Genomic DNA, 20,426 nt, shown 5'->3' on the forward strand with positions numbered 1-20,426 from the left:
GCGGCGACTCGGTGGCGTAGTGTCCCTCCAAGATCTGACGATGATGCGACAGTGGCGACGAGCGTGGTGCAGCGGCAGTGCGGCGCAGCTTCTCTGCTCCCTCAATTCTGCACTCGCTCTCTCGGATCTCCCTCTTGACGGCACAGGGGGGCGACGGTGGCAGTGATGCCCACCAACGCAGTTTCCCTCTCTTCCCCCTTCTCCCTTTCCCGCGGCTCCCTTCTCCTTTCATCCTTTTCTTCTTCCTCGAGCCCCCTTCCCCGATCCCCTTATCTTTTTCTTTCTTCCTTCTTTCTGCGTGCGTGTGTGTGTAGTGTGTGTTGGTGATGAGTGTGGGTGGCTAGGGTTCACTTAGAAAAAGGGAAAAATGTGTGTTAATTAGGGTTAGGGTTTGTATTTGGAATTAGGAATTTTGGGGTTTAATTTGAAAACAAATTGAATCCATAAAATTACTTTGAAAATATTATTTGTTGTATCAAATTCCTATTTAGTTTTCACTCAAATACTCTAATTGAAAATATAATACAATATAATTAATTTTCTTTATTAACAAAACCTAAAGTGCTTATTTATAAAAATATTATCATATAAAAATCTTATTATTTTACAATTACTAATTTTATAATTTAAATATAAAAAATAATTCAATAATTATAAAATTAGATAAAATTTTACTTTAAATAGCCAAACATAATTACTTTTGAATTTCTAAGACTTTACATCATAATTAGAAAAATAATCCATAATTATAGATTTGGATAAAAGTCTTAATTTATTTCAAATCCAATTAATCAAAACTACCTTTAATTATCTTCAATAAAATAATTTATGAAATTAAAACTATAAATAAATATATAATTTGAAATTAGTTCATAATAACTTTTCAAAAGTTCTGGGTCTTACATTCCACCCATCTTATAAAAATTTTCATCCTCAAAAATGAAAGTAATACATAAAATAATACATAGCCTTAGTGATCTACTTTTTTAAATACTTTTTAGAAAAGTAAAAAATCTTGGCACATATATATAAATGTTCGAATACCGGATAACCATAAGATTTAAATATAAGGGTAAAGTATGGTGTAAGACAGAAGATACAAGATAGTCTCGATGCAAAAAGATTATATAGTTTCAAAACTTTACAAAAGTTCGGAGGAACAAACTAGGGTGTAAGTCAAGATAGACGTTCAGAAAGTAAAGCGGTAGTTAATGTGGCAAAAGGCTACATAGCAGGCTGGTATTAAAACAACATATATAGCGTTCACTCACAGATATCGTACCCACTTCAGAATTTCAACTCCATCCATCGCTTTACAACCGCATAACCGGTCACAAGCCTAACACCCACAAACTTTTACAAGGAACAAAACTACCACAACTCCTCATGACGTTACACACTTACCGATCCACCTTTTCACGTTCACGAACAACATTCTAAAGAGGCTAATGTTTTGTTTGCTACGCCTGAAGGTCACATGTGACTCTAAAGCAATCCTCGAGTTTATTCAGAAGGATACAATACCTGAGAAAAAGGACAAGTGATAGGGATAGCGTCTACAAGAGTATGAGAGAATTGTTAAAATTACAAGCAGATGAGGAGGTAAAAACATTAAAGGGTGCTGGAGAGAAAATTGATTGACAATTTTGAGGCTTAGAAAACAATACAGCGGTTTGAAACGAATTCAAGCTGAGTCAAGGAGTACGAAGGTTATAGAAAAAGAAAATCCAAGGCCAAAGACAAAACTCACAAAATTCGAGTATAAATGAAACTCTTTCGAATGCATTTCCCATAAGAATCGAAACTTAAGAAAAATTATTTTACATTCCAAAAGAGAAGTATGCAACAACACTTTGTAAAAGAATGACGAAAGCATAGATGTGACATTACTTTAATTCAAACTCAGGTTGAAGGAGATTATGTAAGGTTTGAAAAAGGTAAGAGTAAAAATATTTAGGTGCATTACTAACCAAATGCATGCATAAAACTTGGCATATAGTCGAAAGAAAAACCAAGTTATATTACATTAAAAAAATTTCCAAGTAAAAAAAATGGAACGGGGGAGTTTCAAAAAGTGGAAATCATAACCAATCCCCAGTACTCAAAGCCTAATCATTAGTTATGAAACTTAAATAGTGATTAGAAAAGATTAGTAAGCTAAGGAACGATTAATATGTAAAAGAAACAATTTCAACAAAACAGAGGGGTCATGCGTATGCATGCCATAGTCTCGCATACTGGTGCACAAAATTGTGATCCCAATGGCGCCAACAACTTGGTATGCACAATTGTAATCTCAACTTTTTTTCACAACTTCACACAACTAACCAGCAAGTGCACTGGGTCGTCCAAGTAATAAACCTTACGTGAGTAAAGGTCGATCCCATGGAGATTGTCGGCTTGAAGCAAGCTATGGTCATCTTGTAAATCTCAGTCAGGCGAATTCAAATGGTTATAGAGTTTTGATAATTAAAAGATAAATAAAGATAAAATAAAGATAGAGATACTTGTGTAATTTATTGGTGGGAATTTCAGATAAGCATATGGAGATGCGTTGTTCCTTCTGAATCTCTGCTTTCCTACTGCCTTCATCCAATCCTTCATACTCCTTCAATCTGGCAGCATTCTTACTCCTTTCTGTCACCACGCCCAACACTTGCGAGTTTGAAACTTGTCACAGTCATCCCATCCCAGATCCTACTCAGAATACCACAGACAAGGTTTAGACTTTCTGAATCTCAAGAATGCTGCCAATTGATTCTAACTTATACCACGAAGACTCTGATCGTGAACCAGAAGGCTAAGAGATATGCATTCAAGCTCGCTTGCATGTAGAACGGAAGTGTTTGTCAGGCACGCGTTCATAGGTTGAGAATGATGATGAGCGTCACATAATCATCACATTCATCATGTTCTTGAGTGCGAATGGATATCTTAGAACAGGAATAAGCATGAATTGAATAGAAAACAGTAGTAATTGCATTAATACTCGAGGAACAGCAGAGCTCCACACCTTAATCTATGGTATGTAGAAACTCCACCGTTGAAAATACATAAGTGATGATGGTCCAGGCATTGCCGTGAGGCCAGCCCCAATGTCTAAGATAGCATAAAACTGATCAAAGATCCCAGCATGTCTAATACAATAGTAAAAGGTTCTATTTATACTAGACTAGTTACTAGGGTTTACAGAAATAAGTAAATGATGCAGAAATCTACTTCCAGGCCCACTTGGTATGTGCTTGGGCTGAGCATTGAAGCTTTCACGTGTAGAGATTTTCTTGGAGTTAAATGCCAGTTTGCAGCCTGTTTTGGGCGTTTAACTCTAGCTTGTAACTTGTTTCTGGCGTTAAACGCCAGAATAGAGCAAGAAGTTGGCGTTTAAACGCCAATTTGCATCATCAAAACTCGAGCAAAGTATGAACTATTATATATTGCTGGAAAGCCCTGGATGTCTACTTTCCAACACAATTGAGAGCGCGCCATTTGGATTTTAGTAGCTCCAAAAATTTCATTTCGAGTGCAGGGAGGTCAGAATCCAACAGCATCAGCAGTCCTTTTTCAGCCTATGAATCAGATTTTTGCTCAGGTCCCTCAATTTTCAGCCAGAAAATACCTAAAATCGTAGAAAAACACACAAACTCATAGTAAAGTCCAGAAATATGATTTTTGCATAAAAACTAATAAAAATATACTAAAAGTAACTAAATTATACTAAAAACTACCTAAAAACAATGCCAAAAAGCATATAAATTATCCGCCCATCACAACACCAAACTTAAATTGTTGCTTGTCCCCAAGCAACTGAAAACAAAATAGGATAAAAAGAAGAAAATATACAATGAATGTCACAATATCAATGAAACTTAGTCCCAATTAGATGAGCGGGGCTAGTAGCTTTTCGCTTCTGAACAGTTTTGGCATCTCACTTTTTCCTTTGAAGTTTAGAATGATTGGCATCTATAAGAACTCAGAATTAAGATAGTGTTATTGATTCTCCTAGTTCAGTATGTTGATTCTTGAACACAGCTACTTTATGAGTCTTGGCCATGGCCCTAAGCACTTTGTTTTCCAGTATTACCACTGGATACATAAATGCCATAGACACATAACTGGGTAAACATTTTCAGATTGTGACTCAGCTTTGCTAAAGTCTCCAATTAGAGGTGTCCAGAGTTCTTAAGCACACTCTTTTGCTTTGGATCACGACTTTAACCACTCAATCTCAAGCTTTTCACTTGGACCTTCATGTCACAAGCACATGGTTAGGGACAGCTTGATTTAGCCGCTTAGGCCTTGATTTTATTTCCTTGGGCCCTCCTATCCATTAATGCTCAAAGCCTTGGATCCTTTTTACCCTTGCCTTTTGGTTTAAAGGGCTATTGGCTTTTTGCTCTTGCCTTTTCTTTTTTATTTCTTTTTCATTTTTGCCCCTTTTTTTTCGCAAGCCTTGTCATTCACTGCTTTTTCTTGCTTCAAGAATCAATTTCATGATTTTTCAGATTATCAATAACATTTCTCTTTGTTCATCATTCTTTCAAGAGCCAACAATTTTAACATTCATAAACTTCACTATCAAGAACATGCACTGTTCAAGCATTCATTCAGAGAATAAAAAGTATTGCCACCACATCAAAATAATTAAACTAATTTCAAGATAAAATTTGAAATCCAAGTACTTCTTGTTCTTTTGTAATTAAGCACATTTTTCATTTAAGAGAGGTGAAGGATTTATGGAATTATTCATAGCTTTAAGGCATAGACACTAGACACTAATGATCATGTAATGAAGACATAAACATAGACAAACATAAAGCATCAAATTCGAAAAACAGAAAAATAAGAACAAGGGAATCAAAGAACGGGTCCACCTTAGTGATGGCGGCTAGTTCTTCTTCTTTGAAGATCCTATGGAGTATTTGAGCTCCTCTATGTCTCTTCCTTGCCTTTGTTGCTCCTCCCTCATAGCTCTTTGATCTTCTCTAATTTCATGGAGAATGATGGAGTGCTCTTGGTGCTCCACCCTTAGTTGGTCCATGTTGTAACTCAAGCCTTCCAAAGAGGTGTTGAGTTGCTCCCAATAGTTGTGTGGAGGAAAATGCATCTCTTGAGGCATCTTAGGGATTTTCTTGATGAGGAATTTCCTCATGCTCTTGTTGAGATCCATGAGTAGGCTCTCTTGTTTGCTCCATCCTTTTCTTGGTGATGGGCTTGTCCTCTTCAATGAGGATGTCTCCTTCTATGTCAATCCCAGCCAAATTGCATAGGTGACAAATGAGATGAGGAAAGGCTAACCTTGCCAAAGTGGAGGACTTGTCAGCCACCTTGTAGAGTTCTAGAGGTATGATCTCATGAACTTCCACTTCCTCCCCAATCATGATACTATGGATCATGATGACTCGATCCACAGTCACTTCAGATCGGTTGCTAGTAGGAATGATGGAGCGTTGGATAAACTCCAACCATCATCTAGTCACAGGCTTAAGGTCTGGTCTTCTCAATTGAACCGGATTGCCTCTTGAGTCTCTTTTCCATTGAGCTCTTTCCACACATATGTCCATGAGGACTTGGTCCAACCTTTGATCAAAGTTGACCCTTCTAGTGTAGGGGCGTGCATTTTCTTGCATCATTGGCAAGTGGAACACCAACCTTACATTTTCTGGACTGAAATCTAAGTATTTCTCACGAACCATTGTAAGCCAATTCTTTGGATTCAGGTTCATACTTTGAACATAGTTCCTAGTGATCCATGCATTGGCATAGAACTCTTGAACCATTAAGATTCCGACTTGTTGAATGGGGTTGGTGAGAACTTCCCAATCTCTTCTTCGAATTTCATGTCGGATCTCTGGATACTCATTGTTCTTGAGCATGAAAGGGACCTCAGGGATCACCTTCTTCTTGGCCACAACTTTATAGAAGTGGTCTTGATGGACCTTTGAGATGAATCTCTCCATCTCCCATGACTCAGAGGTGGAAGCTTTTGCCTTCCCTTTTCTCTTTCTAGAGGTTTCTCCGACCTTAGGTGCCATAAATGGTTATGGAAAAATAAAAAGCAATGCTTTTACCACACCAAACTTAAAAGTTTTGCTCGTCCTCGAGCAAAAGAAGAAAGAAAGAAGGGGGAGAAGAAGGTCCTCGAGCAAAAAAAGAAAGAAAGAAGGGAGAGAAGAAGAAAATGGAGGAGATAGAGGGAGATATAGGTTCGGGCAAGGGGGTAGAAAAGTGTTTGTGATGTGTGAAAATGAAGGAGTGAAAAGAGGTATTTATAAGGAAAGAGAGGGAGAGTGGCCAAATGGAATTGGGTGGGTTTGGGAGGGAAAAGTATTTGAATTTGAAAGTGAGGTAGGTGGGGTTTTTGGGGAAGAGATATAGAGATGATTAGTGAAGAGAATATAGGGAAGAGGATAGGATTTGATTGGTGAGTGGTGTTTTGGGTGGAGTGTTATAGAGATGAGAGAGGGGGAGAGAGAGAGAGAGGTAGGGTAGGTGGGGATCCTGTGGGGTCCACAGATCCTGAGGGGTCAAGGATTTCTCATCCCTGCTCCTTTTAGGCGTGGAAAACGCCCTTATTGTGCAATCCTGGTGTTTAACGCCAGATTGCTGCTTGTTTCTAGCGTTAAACGCCAGATTTTATACCATTCCTGGCGTTTAACGCTAAGCTGTTGCTTGTTTCTGGCGTTAAACGCCAGTCTGGTGCCCATTTCTGGCGTTAAACGCCCAGAATGGTGCCAGACTAGGCGTTTAACGCCCATTCTGCTACTCTTACTGGCGTTTAAACGCCAATAAGTTCCTCCTCCAGGGTGTGCTATTTTTAATGCTGTTTTTGAATTTTTTTTTAATTTTTGTAGTTGTTTTTGTGACTCCACATGATCATCAACCTAAAGAAAACATGAAATAACATAGATAAATAAAAATTGGGTTGCCTCCCAATAAGCGCTTCTTTAATGTCAATAGCTTGACAGTGGGCTCTCATGGAGCCTCATAGATATTTAGAGCTTGGTTGGGGCCTCCCAACATCAAACTTAGAGTTTGGTTGTGGCCTCTCAACACCGAACTTAGAGTTTGGTTGTGGCTTCCCAATACCAAACTTAGAGTTTGAATGTGGGGGCTTTGTTTGACTCTGTGTTGAGAGAAGCTTTTCATGCTTCCTCTCCATGGTTGTAGAGGGAGATCCTTGAGTCTTGAATACAAGGTAGTCCTCATTCAATTGAAGGACCAACTCTCCTCTGTCAACATCAATCACAGCTTTTGTTGTGGCTAGGAAAGGTCTACCAAGGATGATGGATTCATCCTTATCCTTCCCAATGTCTAGGATTATGAAATCAGCAGGCACGTAAAGGCCTTCAACCTTCACTAGCACGTCCTCTACTAGTTTATAAGCCTTTTTCATGGATTTGTCTGCCATCTCTAATGAGATTCTTGCAGCTTGAACCTCAAAGATTCGCAGTTTCTCCATGACAGAGATTGGCATGAGGTTTATGCCTGACCCCAGGTCACACAGAGCCTTCTCAAAGGTCATGGTGCCTATGGTATAAGGCATTAAGAACCTTCTGGGATCCTCTTTCTTTTGAGGTAATGTCTGCCTAATCAAGTTATTCAGTTCATTGGTGAGCAAGGGGGGTTCATCCTCCCAAGTCTCATTACCAAATAACTTGGCATTCAGCTTCATGATTGCTCCAAGGTACTTAGCAACTTGCTCTTCAGTAATATCTTCATCCTCTTCAGAGGAGGAATAGTCATCAGAGCTCATGAATGGTAGAAGTAGGTTCAATGGAATCTCTATGGTCTCTAGATGAGCCTCAGATTCCTTAGGTTCCTCAAATGGGAACTCCTTTTTGTCCAGAGGACATCCCATGAGGTCTTCCTCACTGGGATTCACGTCCTCCTTCTCCTCTCTAGGTTCGGCCACACCAAGTAAGGTTCTGGCCTTGCACTCTCTTTCTGGATTCTCTTTTGTATTGCTTGGGATAGTACTAGAAGGAGTTTCAGTGACTCTTTTACTCAGCTGGTCCACTTGTGTACTCTAAATTTTTTTAATTTTTTAAATATAAATCAGTGGGTCTGATTTGTGTACCCCAAATTTTTAAAATTTTTTAAACACAAATCAGAGAGTCCGATTTGTGTACCTCCCATAGTTTAAAAAAAAACCAAAAATTATCACGTTAAGGTATAACACTCCTCCTACTTCCATATCCAAATTTTTTAGCCTAGAATAGAACAGATGATAATTTCAGCAGTTTGTTCTAAATCTGCCATAAATTGAACGATATGGTGGCTGGGGAATTAAACCACTGCAGTAACTGCCCAAAATTATCAGATAGCGGCATTTTTTCAAATTGCCCCAAATTTGTCGCCGCTAACTTCCGTTTCTATTGTAGTGAAAAATTAGATTTAGTTGTACAAAAATTCTTCATTTAATCAAGCACTAAGAATTTAGGAGTAAGAGTTGTGATTAAATCATACATTACGGACAACTTATTAGCAATCACAGTCTCATTACCTTGTTTTATCACATATGAAAAATAATCCAGCAACTTAGTCCACCTTGCATGCCTTTTGTTCAAGATCCCTTGAGCTATCAAATACAAAATATACAATACCTTGTCATATGTTGAAAATTTGAGACATGTTTTATGTAACTGCTCACCAAAGTTTTGAATTAGTTACCTTTCTAGTGAATTTTCAAAACCTTTAAAAGTTGACATAAAAATACTAGGCAATTCACGGTTAGATATATGAGAAATTAAAAACTCTTTGGAATTCAATGATACTAATACACTATTGTCTAAGCTAGAAATTTTTAGATCTTTCTCACATGTGTATTTATTAGTCTCAGTTTTTTTCTCTCATTGACTCCTCTCTTTCACTATTCTCTTTTTTTCTCTCAAAACTTTCGCTTTCACTCAAACATTGATTTTTTCACTTAAACACTCACTCTCTTTCTCAGTTTATTTTCCTCTCAAATTCTTTTCTCTCTTGTTTTTCAAATTTTTCACATCACAAAGACCCGTTTGAACAATTCTGCACTACTGGTTCGGGTACACATCTTCATCTATAATATACTCAATAAATTCTTTTATCACTAACTTTGAAGAAGAATTAAAGATAGAATTAGAAGAAATCTTCTTATGTTGATTTATAAGATTCTTCTTAAAATCTGCAACTTTGAATTTTGTTTTATCCCCAAACTTTGCTCCTGATAGAATTAGAATCAGAAGAACGTCAAGTTACCATAAATTGTTACATCTTCTCATAATATGTACCTTTTTTTTTATGTGTGATCAAGTGAGGTGAGTGATTTTCTTTGTTTGTTGCATGAAAAAATTTGAAGAATCCAACCTAAAGAAATTCTTAGTGTTAGTTTCATTTGGTATGAGAGTTCAGGTATTAGATTAATTCTTATTAATCTATATTTGTTTTTCTTTTATTATAATAAAAGAATCCAGTGTCTGTCGTGTCTTTCTTTATATTCTTATGTTCTTATTTTCTGTTTGCGTTTTATTATTGTTGATTTTATTGTTAAAAAAAAGCATACAGTTCAAAAAAAAATACAAAAAGAAAGAAAAAAATAAAAAATAGAAATTATCTTCCTTGTAAGTATTGTCCTTTTCATATACTATTTTTTTTTCACCTGCAAGATTTGAGGACGAAATTTTTTTTGAAGAGGAGAATGATACGTGCTTCAAATGTTCGTGATATGAAGAGTTCAAGTGTTATTTAGAAGATATTAGTTTATATTTTTAGAATGTCTTAATTTTATTTGATGTATTATGATTTTATTTATCTAATTACTAGATTGGACCTTATGTTTTTGGGCTTTAGGGTTTTCTTTGTTTTAACCTAATAAGAGGTTATAAATACCTCCTTAGCTATTATAGTCGTAGTATAGAATGATTTAGAGGTTAAACCCCTTTTTTTGGTTTCGTGATGAAACCATGGTGTGGATAATTGAGGTTGAGGAGTCACTCTTTTGTTACATCGGGAAATTGGGTAGAAGGTTGAGGAGTCCTTTCGATTCAATTCCCAAACTATGGCCTTGGCAAGTTAGGTTGAGGAGTCCCTTTCTTGTTGCGTCAAGAAATTTGGTAGAAAGTAGATTGATTCTCTTTGTACTCAATTTCAATCTATCCTTTTTATTTTTATTTCAATTTCAATGTATTCTTTTTTTATTCGGTTTGAATCCTTATCTTCTTGTTTATCTTTTATTTCTTTATCAGGTCATTTTTGTTTTATTGGTGAATAACTAAGCCTAAAGATCGTGAGTTATGAGAGAAGGGGTTAGCGAATCAAATATGCGCAATTCTTCAAGGCGTGTGTTATACACACTTTCCTTTAGGCTTAATTTGCCCCCACTAATGAACAATGGTGTGCAAAATGGGTTACTGGCGAATTTTCTATAGGATACAATGAAGAACACTTGACTTGTTTATGCACTCACACTGTTTATGCACTCACACAGTCAAACCTTACAATAAATGATAACTTACAAAATAATATTCTATATTCTTTATTTTGCACATAAAAAAAGTATTGAGATGGATTATTCAGCAATAATGAAATGAGGGAAATTTATAGATACGAAGTACATGCAACAAGCGCTACGTACTCAATAGATACAACTTTTCAAATAGTTATAACCTTTCAACTTTTTAAATAGTTACAATCTTTTAACAGTCATAACTTTTGAATAAGTCACAACTTTATGAAGAGATGTGACTCTTTAAAATAACTTTTCACATATTTTAAAAATATATCTCACATACGTAGTGGCGTGCAAGGGGAGATGTACCTTGAGGGCGCTCGAGAAAAATTGTTAAATTTTTGAACTTAATCTTAATCTTTTTTATTGCAAAATTAAATTTTGATAAAAGTTCAAATTAGCTATACTTAGAGTTGGTGACCTATATTTTTCTATTATATTATAGACAAATAAATTCGTAGAAGGCCGAGTGGATTAGTAGAATATCCTTTTATACAAGACCTGTCTTAACAAATGCGGGAATGAAGAAGCGACATGGAATTGTCGGTTAGAACTTAGAACAAGAGTAAAATCCCCTTCCTGTATGGAAAGAAAGTAGTTAGCAGTAAATACGCAATATTAATACTGTTTTCACTCATACCTTGTTTATTATGAATTCACTTTATTTACTTATGATGATAAATAAACTAATGAAGTATAAGTTAACATCACAGTTTACACTATATTACACATAATACACTTGGTGTCGAAATCAGTTTCAAATATACATAATGCATAGCAGTGGCCAGTGGCAACCTATTGTGGGGGCGTTGGTTGGTTATTGTTAAGTAACTTTTAGTAGGTCTAATCTGATCACATATTACGCCACAATAATGCAGCACACTTTGTCACAACCAAAAGACAATAATGTAAGATTACTACTGCATTATAATTTATTAAAATCCAATTATTTAAATCTATTTTTGGTGTAGTTTTTCACTCCACCTAATTGATCCTATTAATCTTTCTTTTTTACTGTGTAACCTCTGCAATGTGTTATCTAAGTTCCTCCTGTAATATTCTAACATGGTAGATGGAAAGATCATATGGGAACTAGAATCCTAGAATCAATAATCACAACATTTCTTTTTCCAACTTTGGCAGAACAGGAGAAGCAAAGAAAAGGTAAAATGACTAAAATCTCGTCACTCATACTCAATATTCTTGAGGAGAGAGTGGCCAACAGTAATCATACAAACCAACCATCCTCTTTCCATATTATTCCACCTTTAATCATATCACATTGCCTCAGTCTCAATTACCTTACACAAAATATAATTACATTACAACAACCTCATTTGCACACAAAACGGAAAACGAATTGTCTCAATTCAGACACCAATTGCATCATAACTAGATTAAAGTATATATCACACTTAAATTCAACCTGTTAATTTTTTTTTAATAATAAAAGTACTTAGAACACTAAAAATTACATAAACTATAATCCGATCTTCTATTATAATATTGTCTTTTTTTTGTATCATTGTATAAACTAATTTATCTTACATTTTTTATTATTAAAAAAGGAATTTTTACCACATTGAATATTCAAAATTTTCTTTTTTAAAAGGAGTGAATTACTTTTGATAGCACAGGAAGTACCTTTTTCTCTCAATCAACGCACATTCTCTCCAATCATGCCACATTTTCAATTAAAAAAAAAAATCATACCACGTTTTTCTAAAAATTGTTTTTAATATAGAAATAAAAATAGTATTTTGGTTAAAGATTGATATTTAAAATGTATAACGGTATTATGAATGTGAAAAAACATGTCTAAGTTTGCCCGAATATTAACGTGTGTCCAATATATACCTTGTATGTTACCAGAATGATAAAACGTGTCCAACACTCACCCTTATCCTACAAAATGTCAACATTCTAGCCAACACGTAAAATGTGTGTTGGACACATTTTCTACACATTCATAATAATACACTTCAAATATTAATATTCAACTAAAATATTATTTTTATTTCTATCTTAAAAATAATTTCTTTCTTTTTTTTTGCAAATATGATTGCTGTTCCAAATTATAAAAAAATTTAGGTAATTAATATGCAATGCTAGGGGACCAGCAATTTTTGTGATTGTTATCCATCAACTAGTCATCAATGATGATTTGATGGTGTGAAATTGGTGTGAGATTTCATCCAATGACTCACCTTCCTCTGCTGGTTACATGTTGGCCAAAATTCAATAAAATGCTAGACTTTTTCTTTTTTATTTTGTCTTAATTAATTCTCTTTTAATACGGGTTCCTCCTCCCCTCCCTCTTTTCCATGATCTTTGACCTTTACTGTCACCAGTCACCAGTCACCAATCAAGAACCTTATTCCCCACCTTTTAATTTCAAAAAACACACTAATCCTTTGCTCCCTTCTCACACTTCCTCCCCCACACCATATCATGGACAAGGTTCCTCTTCTTATTCTTACTTTGGCATTGGCGTTTATGTGCTTCAAATGTGAGAGTGCACCACAAAATGATACACACGCACTCACCCAATTCCGCCTCCAAACCGACGCACACGCCTCTCTCCTAACAAACTGGACAGGCGCCGATGCTTGCGCCGCGGCCTCCACTTGGCGCGGCGTCGAGTGCTCCCCAAACGGCAGAGTGGTGGCACTCTCCCTCCCTTCCCTCAATCTCCGAGGCCCCATCCATTCCCTTTCATTACTTTCCTACCTCCGATTCCTTGATCTCCACGACAATCGCCTAAACGGCACCGTTTCCACTCTTTGCAACTGCACCGACCTCGAACTCCTCTATCTCTCCGGAAACGACTTTTCCGGCGAGGTTCCTCTGGAGATTTCCTCCCTCAGGCTCCTCGTGAGGCTTGACATCTCCGATAACAACCTCCGAGGACCGGTTCCCAAGGAAATTTCAAGTTTAACTCACCTCCTCACGCTCCGCCTCCAGAACAACGCTCTTTCCGGCGAAGTCCCCGATTTCTCTTCTTCCCTCGTTAACCTCAAGGAGCTCAACATAACCAATAACGAACTCGTCGGACACTTACCGAATTCCATGCTCAACAGGTTTGGTATTGCAAGCTTCGCTGGGAATGGCGCACTTTGTGGTGATTCACCACTGCCAAAATGTTCCTCCACCGAGACTCCTTCTCCTTCGTCCTCTTCTGATAACAAAACTGGTCCTTCAAACCCGAGCGTCATACCGAAAACGAGTAGCGTAGTCGCAGTTCCGAAGAACCCACCATCACGGAAAGGTTTAAGTCCGGGGGTGATCGTGGCAATTGTAGTGGCGGTTTGCGTGGTGTTTCTTGTGGTTGTCTCTTTCACCGTGGCGCACTGCTGCACCGGTGGGAGAACCTCAAACTCAATGGTGGGGCTGTCCTACACAAAACTTCATTTTTACTCGCATACACTACTGCATGCGTATTGTATACATATTCAATTATACATACATGTGCGTCATACTGTGATTTTAAAAATCGGTTTCTAATTTTCTCCCATTTCAAATGAGAAAAGCTCGATGCCGTTAATTTTTTATTTATACTACTATTTTACGGATGTATTTAGACTTTTCTTTCTATATCAATAAATTTGTGGACTGATTATTGACTGAAAACAATAATTTGTGTATGTTATTTGGCCTAAAACAAAAATTTGTGCTGATACAGTAACATTGTTGATTTTAAATTTCTTAAAATTGCGATATTTGTGTGTTATTTAATACTTGTATTCGTATTTATGCAATGTATATAGGTTGGGAGTGAAAGCGGCAAGAGGAAGAGTGAGAGCAGCTACGGGGTGTACGCTAGTGGCAGCGGGGCAGAAAGGGACAGTGATGGAACGGTGGACACTGAGCGGAGCAGGCTGGTGTTCTTCGACAGGAGAAGCCAGTTTGAGCTGGAGGATCTGCTTCGCGCATCGGCAGAGATGCTCGGGAAGGGGAGCTTGGGGACTGTGTATAGGGCGGTGCTGGATGACGGGTGCACGGTGGCGGTGAAGAGGCTGAAGGATGCGAACCCTTGTGAGAGGAGCGAGTTTGAGCAGTACATGGATGTTGTGGGGAAGATGAAGCACCCAAACATTGCGAGGCTCATAGCGTTTTACTATGCCAAGGAAGAAAAGCTTCTTGTCTATGATTATCTTCCCAATGGAAGCTTGCATACACTTCTTCATGGTTAGTTGGGTTTAGTTTTAGTTATGTTAGCTTATTTTAAATTTGTTCAACATGGTAATGGTGTATATGGACAGGGAACCGTGGAGCAGGAAGAATCCCATTAGATTGGACGACAAGAATAAGCCTGGTGTTAGGAGCAGCCAGAGGACTAGCTCGCATTCATGCAGAGTACAGTGCTGCCAAGATCCCTCACGGCAACATCAAATCTTCCAACGTCCTTCTCGACAAGAACGGCGCTGCATGCATCTCCGACTTCGGCCTCTTCCTCCTCCTTAATCCCGTCCACGCCATAGCCAAGTTGGGCGGTTACAAAGCACCGGAGCAATCAGAACACAAGAAACTTTCCCAGCAAGCCGATGTCTACAGCTTCGGCGTCTTGATCTTGGAGGTTCTAACTGGCAAAGCACCGTCTCATCAGCATCCTTCCATGCCGCGACCTCGGACGGAGTTGGAGGAACCACACTTGGATCTTCCCAAATGGGTTCGTTCCCTTGTGAAGGATAGTGAGGAGTGGAACGCGGAGGTGTTTGATCAGGAACTGCTGAGGTACAAGAACATTGAGGATGAGCTTCTCGCCATGATGAATGTGGGGTTGGTTTGTACGGAATTGGAGCCTGAGAAGAGGCCAACTACGTTGGAAGTTGTGAAGATGATTGAGGATATCAGGGTGGAACAATCGCCTCTTGTGGAGGATTTTGATGAGTCGCGCAATTCGCTTTCGCCTTCCATTCCCACCACTGAAGATGGCATGGCCTAGCTTAATAATGCTTACACTCTCCATTTCAAGATATCTGTCATTTTGAAGAAGCCGTATATTTATAACTTTGTATTCGGATACAATTTGTATCATAATACACCGACTTATAAATGTATCCAATGTTTGAAGTGATAGTAACAATGGGATTGGGGAGTATCTGAGTATCCCTTGATGAATCTGATTGTTCATTTCTGCACTGGTTCCTCTGTTCTCTGGTTGCATTATTATTTGCCTATTGTCACTTGTTGTACTGGGTGATACTTAAAATAATTGTGTTATTATTGTTGTTATTAATTTCTTTGTGTAATTTATGCGCTTAGTCATGAAATGTTATCTATTACTGCTTGTATGCAGCTAGTAAGTAGAGTCTGATATTTTTTTTGCAGCTGATTAACTTAGAGTATGTGGTGATATTTATTAGTTGAATTCTAGATGCACATTTTGGGGTTTATGCTAAAGCGGATCTTGAGACATAACTAGTCTCTTGTATCAACTGGCCCCACTCGCAGTTGAGATTCTCGTAAAGTATGCAGTGACTGTTTTATAATGCAAAGATGAGCAGTGAAAAAATAGATTTGAAGAGGAAAAACAAACGAAACAAAGACAGACAGGGTGAGTGGTGTGTGTCGGCATGCTAGATAAAATTTAACTTTTTAAGAATAAAAATGTTTTATGTAAGGTGGAAATTCACTTTTCACATAAAGTTATTTTTAGATGGATATCAGATATTATCATTTGATTTTAAAAAAACCAGTTTATTTTGTATAAATGATTTCTTTGTGAAATCAATTCATATAATTATGATGTTAAATTTTTTATCCTATTTTATTTTAAAAACAAATTGACTAATTTAATTTAAAAAATTGTAGTTAATTATTTACTATATAATTTTTTTTAACTAAAATTATAATTAAAATCATTAAAAAATAAGATTACTTAGTATATTGGAACAGCTCAATATTAATCAGATTTTTTATTTCTATTATAAAATATAAAAAAATAATTCTCAAACAAAAATTATGTTATTTTTTAGGATATAATTTTTTTAATGTATTTTTATAAAGTTTGCATAAAATTCACCTATCACATTCACTAAACTTATTTATTTATGTAAAGTTTGTTTATAAACTCAACAAACTTGTTTACATTTTAATACGACTTGAATTGTATTAGTATATTTTTATTTTTTAATCAATTTAATTTCATTTAAATAATTATAATTTAAATTATAAAATTTGTATTATTTTGTAATTTAAAATTTAAATAGATATAATTTAAATTAATAATTTATAAAATTGTATGTATTCGTATTATTATACTCATATGATTAATTATATTTATTCGATTTAAAAAAAACAATGGTTGTTATTTATTAACTAATAAATAAATACACTTATATTATTTTTAAATTAAAATTTTTAAATAAATATATTCTTATTATTTCAATTTTTTAATTTATATATTAAGTTTATTTCTAGTAAGATTTATAAAAAAATAAATATATATAACAATTAAAAGGACAAGTTATTTAAATAAAATGAATGAATTTTAAAATTGTCCAATTACAACTTTCTCTAAAGTGTTATACGTGTGAACTTTTTCATATATCTATGTAGGTGGAAACTCACCTGCTCTTCGCATGAAATTATTTTTAGATGAATGATACGTGTTATTATTTTGTTTAAAAAAATTAGTTTATTTTATACAAATGATTTAATTAAAAAACCAATCGATATAGTTATGATGTTAGATTTTTTTTCGTATTTTATTTTAAAAACAAATTGACTAATTTAAATTGAGAAATTGTAGTTAATTATTTACTATATAATTTTTTAACCAAAATTATAATTAAAAATCATTAAAAAAATAAAATTATCTAGTATATTGGATCAGTTCAATGTTAATCAAGTTTTTTTTCCTATTATGAAATATAAAAAAATTAATTTTCAAAAAAAAAAACCATGTTAATCATGTTAAATAAATAAGTTTAGTTAATGTGATAGGTGAATTTTGTGAAAACTTTATAAAAACACAATAAAAAAATTAAATCCTAAAAAATAACATGATTTTTTTTGTTGAGAATAAATTTTTTTTATATTTTATAATAGAAAAAAACCTAATTAACATTGAGATGGTCTAATATACTAGATAATTTTGTTTTTTTAATGATTTTTAATTATAATTTTGGTTAAAAAAATTATATAGTAAATAATTAACTACAATTTCTCAATTTAAATTAGTCAATTTATTTTTAAAATAAAATATGATAAAAAATCTAACATCATAGTTACATCAATGATTTTTTAATTAAATCATTTATATAAAATAAATCGTTTTTTTTTTAAACCAAATGGTAACATGTGTCATCCATCCAAAAACAACTTCATATGAAGTCGACTGCATGTGCGTAACCTTTTTCATTTTGACTAACGTTGTAGGTAAATTCTATGATGTAAAAGGAAGATTCTTTCCATACCTATATATTTTTGTTGTCAAGAGTAATAAGTGATAAGTGTCTAGAAAAAGAAGAGTTGAGGACAATGTTTCATAATGTTCAAGTAAGTTTCAGTATATTTTGTTTCCTGAAGTACGTGAAGAGATTTATTGATTAAATATGACAAATGTGATTATAATAATGAGCTTCAGTTTAAATGGTTTTTTTTATAAAATACTATCCATTTTGAATCATATCATATTCACAAAATGGTTATATTTTTTATTTACATTAAAATACATACTAAGTATTCATATATTTAGACTCATCTATTCTTAATATATAAAAATAGATACATAAGCATGCACCACACATTACTTTTGAGACTTTTCTTTCCTCCTACTAATGCCATGTCAGTAATATTGCTTACTTGACACAACTTTAGAATCAACCACTCAATTCTTGTCAAATCAACTACTATTTCCAAATCAGCAAAAAAATAAAATATACAAATAAAAAACTAAAAAATAGAATCCAATAAATTTGTAACCTCCAAATACATTGAATTCATATTTTTATATTTATTATATCTTACCATTATAAACAATACAATAAATTTATAACCGCAATAATTAATTTATAAATTAAAAATTTAAAAAATGAAAATTATATTTTATTATTATAATTATGTTTATTATAATCATTTTAATTTTTGCCAATGTGTTATACCTCAAATAGTATAGTCTCCCATATTGGTCGCGAGTTCGAGTTTATGTATATTTGGTAAAAAAAATAATCATTTTAATTTTTACTTATTATTAAAAACAAATTCTGTTTTATTTTACCAATATAAATTTTAAAAAGAATATTTGAAAACTAAAAAAAAATAAATTTATTAAAAAAGTATCAAAACGAAACCAAAAAATATATGATATTAGACATACATTTTCATATTAGATACATTTATAGTATATAAAATGCATCATGCATGCATGTTTACCTCAAAACACTAATTAACTATTTTCTTTTTTTTACTAAAAATGTTTAACTTTTAGCTTTTGTTGCGTATATTTATACATATAAAATACATTATGCATAGATACAAATCTAAATATATAATTATTACAATAATTATGTTGACCGCAACTCTATAAGTTTAGGCCATTGACTACGTCAATTGCATTGCCAACTTTAGAATAATTATTATTTGGCACAACTTTAGAATCAACCACGCAATTCTTGCCAAATCAACTATTATTTTTAAATCAGCAAAAAAATAAAATATACAAATAAAAAACTAAAATAGAATCCAATAAATTTGTAACATTCAAATACATTGAATTCATATTCCTATATTTATTATGTCTTACCGTTATAAACAATACAATAAATTTATAACCGTAACAATTAATTTATTGCTTTTTATAAATAGCTCACTAAAGGTAATAAATATCCATATTACAAATGTCATAATAATATTATTAATCATAATAAATTTTACGTTATAAGTATTTAAATTCCATACCATTTAAACTACATATATAAGTCTCTTATCATTATTCCTTTACATAACATCAAATTTAGTACAAAAAATTTATTTTTGAATTGCACATCTCAAACTTACTCAATAGAGCATCATTCTCTCATAGCAGAACGATTAGATCTAATGGCCATGCAATGAAAATCTGATGATCGGGTATGACAGAAAAAAACACAACATGCATCATACATTCATACTTACTCAAATACCATATACCTAATGATAACATAAATTGAATATTGGAATAGGAAAAGATCTTCACAATTTTAGCAACTATAAACGAAATTTATGACAAATTAGGATGGAACTGTGTTAAATATAAAAAGTGTCAGAAGAAAGCATATATAAAAAAAGAAACAACTACATTTGTGGCACATGTAATCAAACACCACAATATCCAACAATAAGGTAACTCAATATACTTTTCATCAAATTATTAGTTGTTAACCCAATACTTATTTTAGGTTCAGAATTCAATTAAAGGTTTTAGATCAAAGTGTTACAACAACTTTTGTACTATTTGATGGCGATGCAAAAAACTTATTGGGCACAACTGCTTTAAATCTAATGACATTTCAGAAAAATAATGACATTGAAGCACCACCCCATCAAGAGATTAAGGAGAAAAAAACCATATAAATTCAAGACACATCTTCGGAAGAAGAACATACATACAAAGATGGAACCAAATAACATAATAGAAAGTGCATCAAACTCATCAACAATTCATAAAGAACATGTCTTCCCAAGAACCTAACTACGACAAAAAGAAGAAAGCACCAACTCTAACAACCAACAAAAGAAAGGAGGACAAGCGCCACATAAGATGACTAAGTCCCTCAACTAAAACAAATGCAAAAATCAAACCACCAAATAAAAATGTTACTTTATACAACTCTAACATCCAAATCTTTTGTACTACAAATTATTTAAAATAAAACACCTTTTAAATTTAACTTCAATTTACACATATTTAATTTATTTCAATAAAACATAACAATTTTGAATATTTATTATATACTAC

At 34.0% G+C, this 20,426-nt stretch overlaps 1 protein-coding gene across 1 annotated transcript; it reads left to right on the forward strand.

The window, feature by feature from the left end:
- Window positions 1–12,832: 12,832 nt before the first annotated feature.
- LOC107460106 (leucine-rich repeat receptor-like protein kinase PXC1) lies at window positions 12,833–15,771 on the forward strand. Its single transcript, XM_016078435.3, has 3 exons — window positions 12,833–13,867; window positions 14,251–14,671; window positions 14,746–15,771. Exons 1-3 carry the CDS (start codon window positions 12,935–12,937, stop codon window positions 15,426–15,428), a joined length of 2,037 nt encoding a protein of 678 aa, XP_015933921.1. The 5' UTR covers window positions 12,833–12,934; the 3' UTR covers window positions 15,429–15,771.
- The last annotated feature ends 4,655 nt before the right edge of the window (window positions 15,772–20,426 follow it).

This window comes from Arachis duranensis, chromosome 8, assembly GCF_000817695.3.
Source record: "Arachis duranensis cultivar V14167 chromosome 8, aradu.V14167.gnm2.J7QH, whole genome shotgun sequence".
NCBI classification, from domain to species: domain Eukaryota; kingdom Viridiplantae; phylum Streptophyta; class Magnoliopsida; order Fabales; family Fabaceae; genus Arachis; species Arachis duranensis.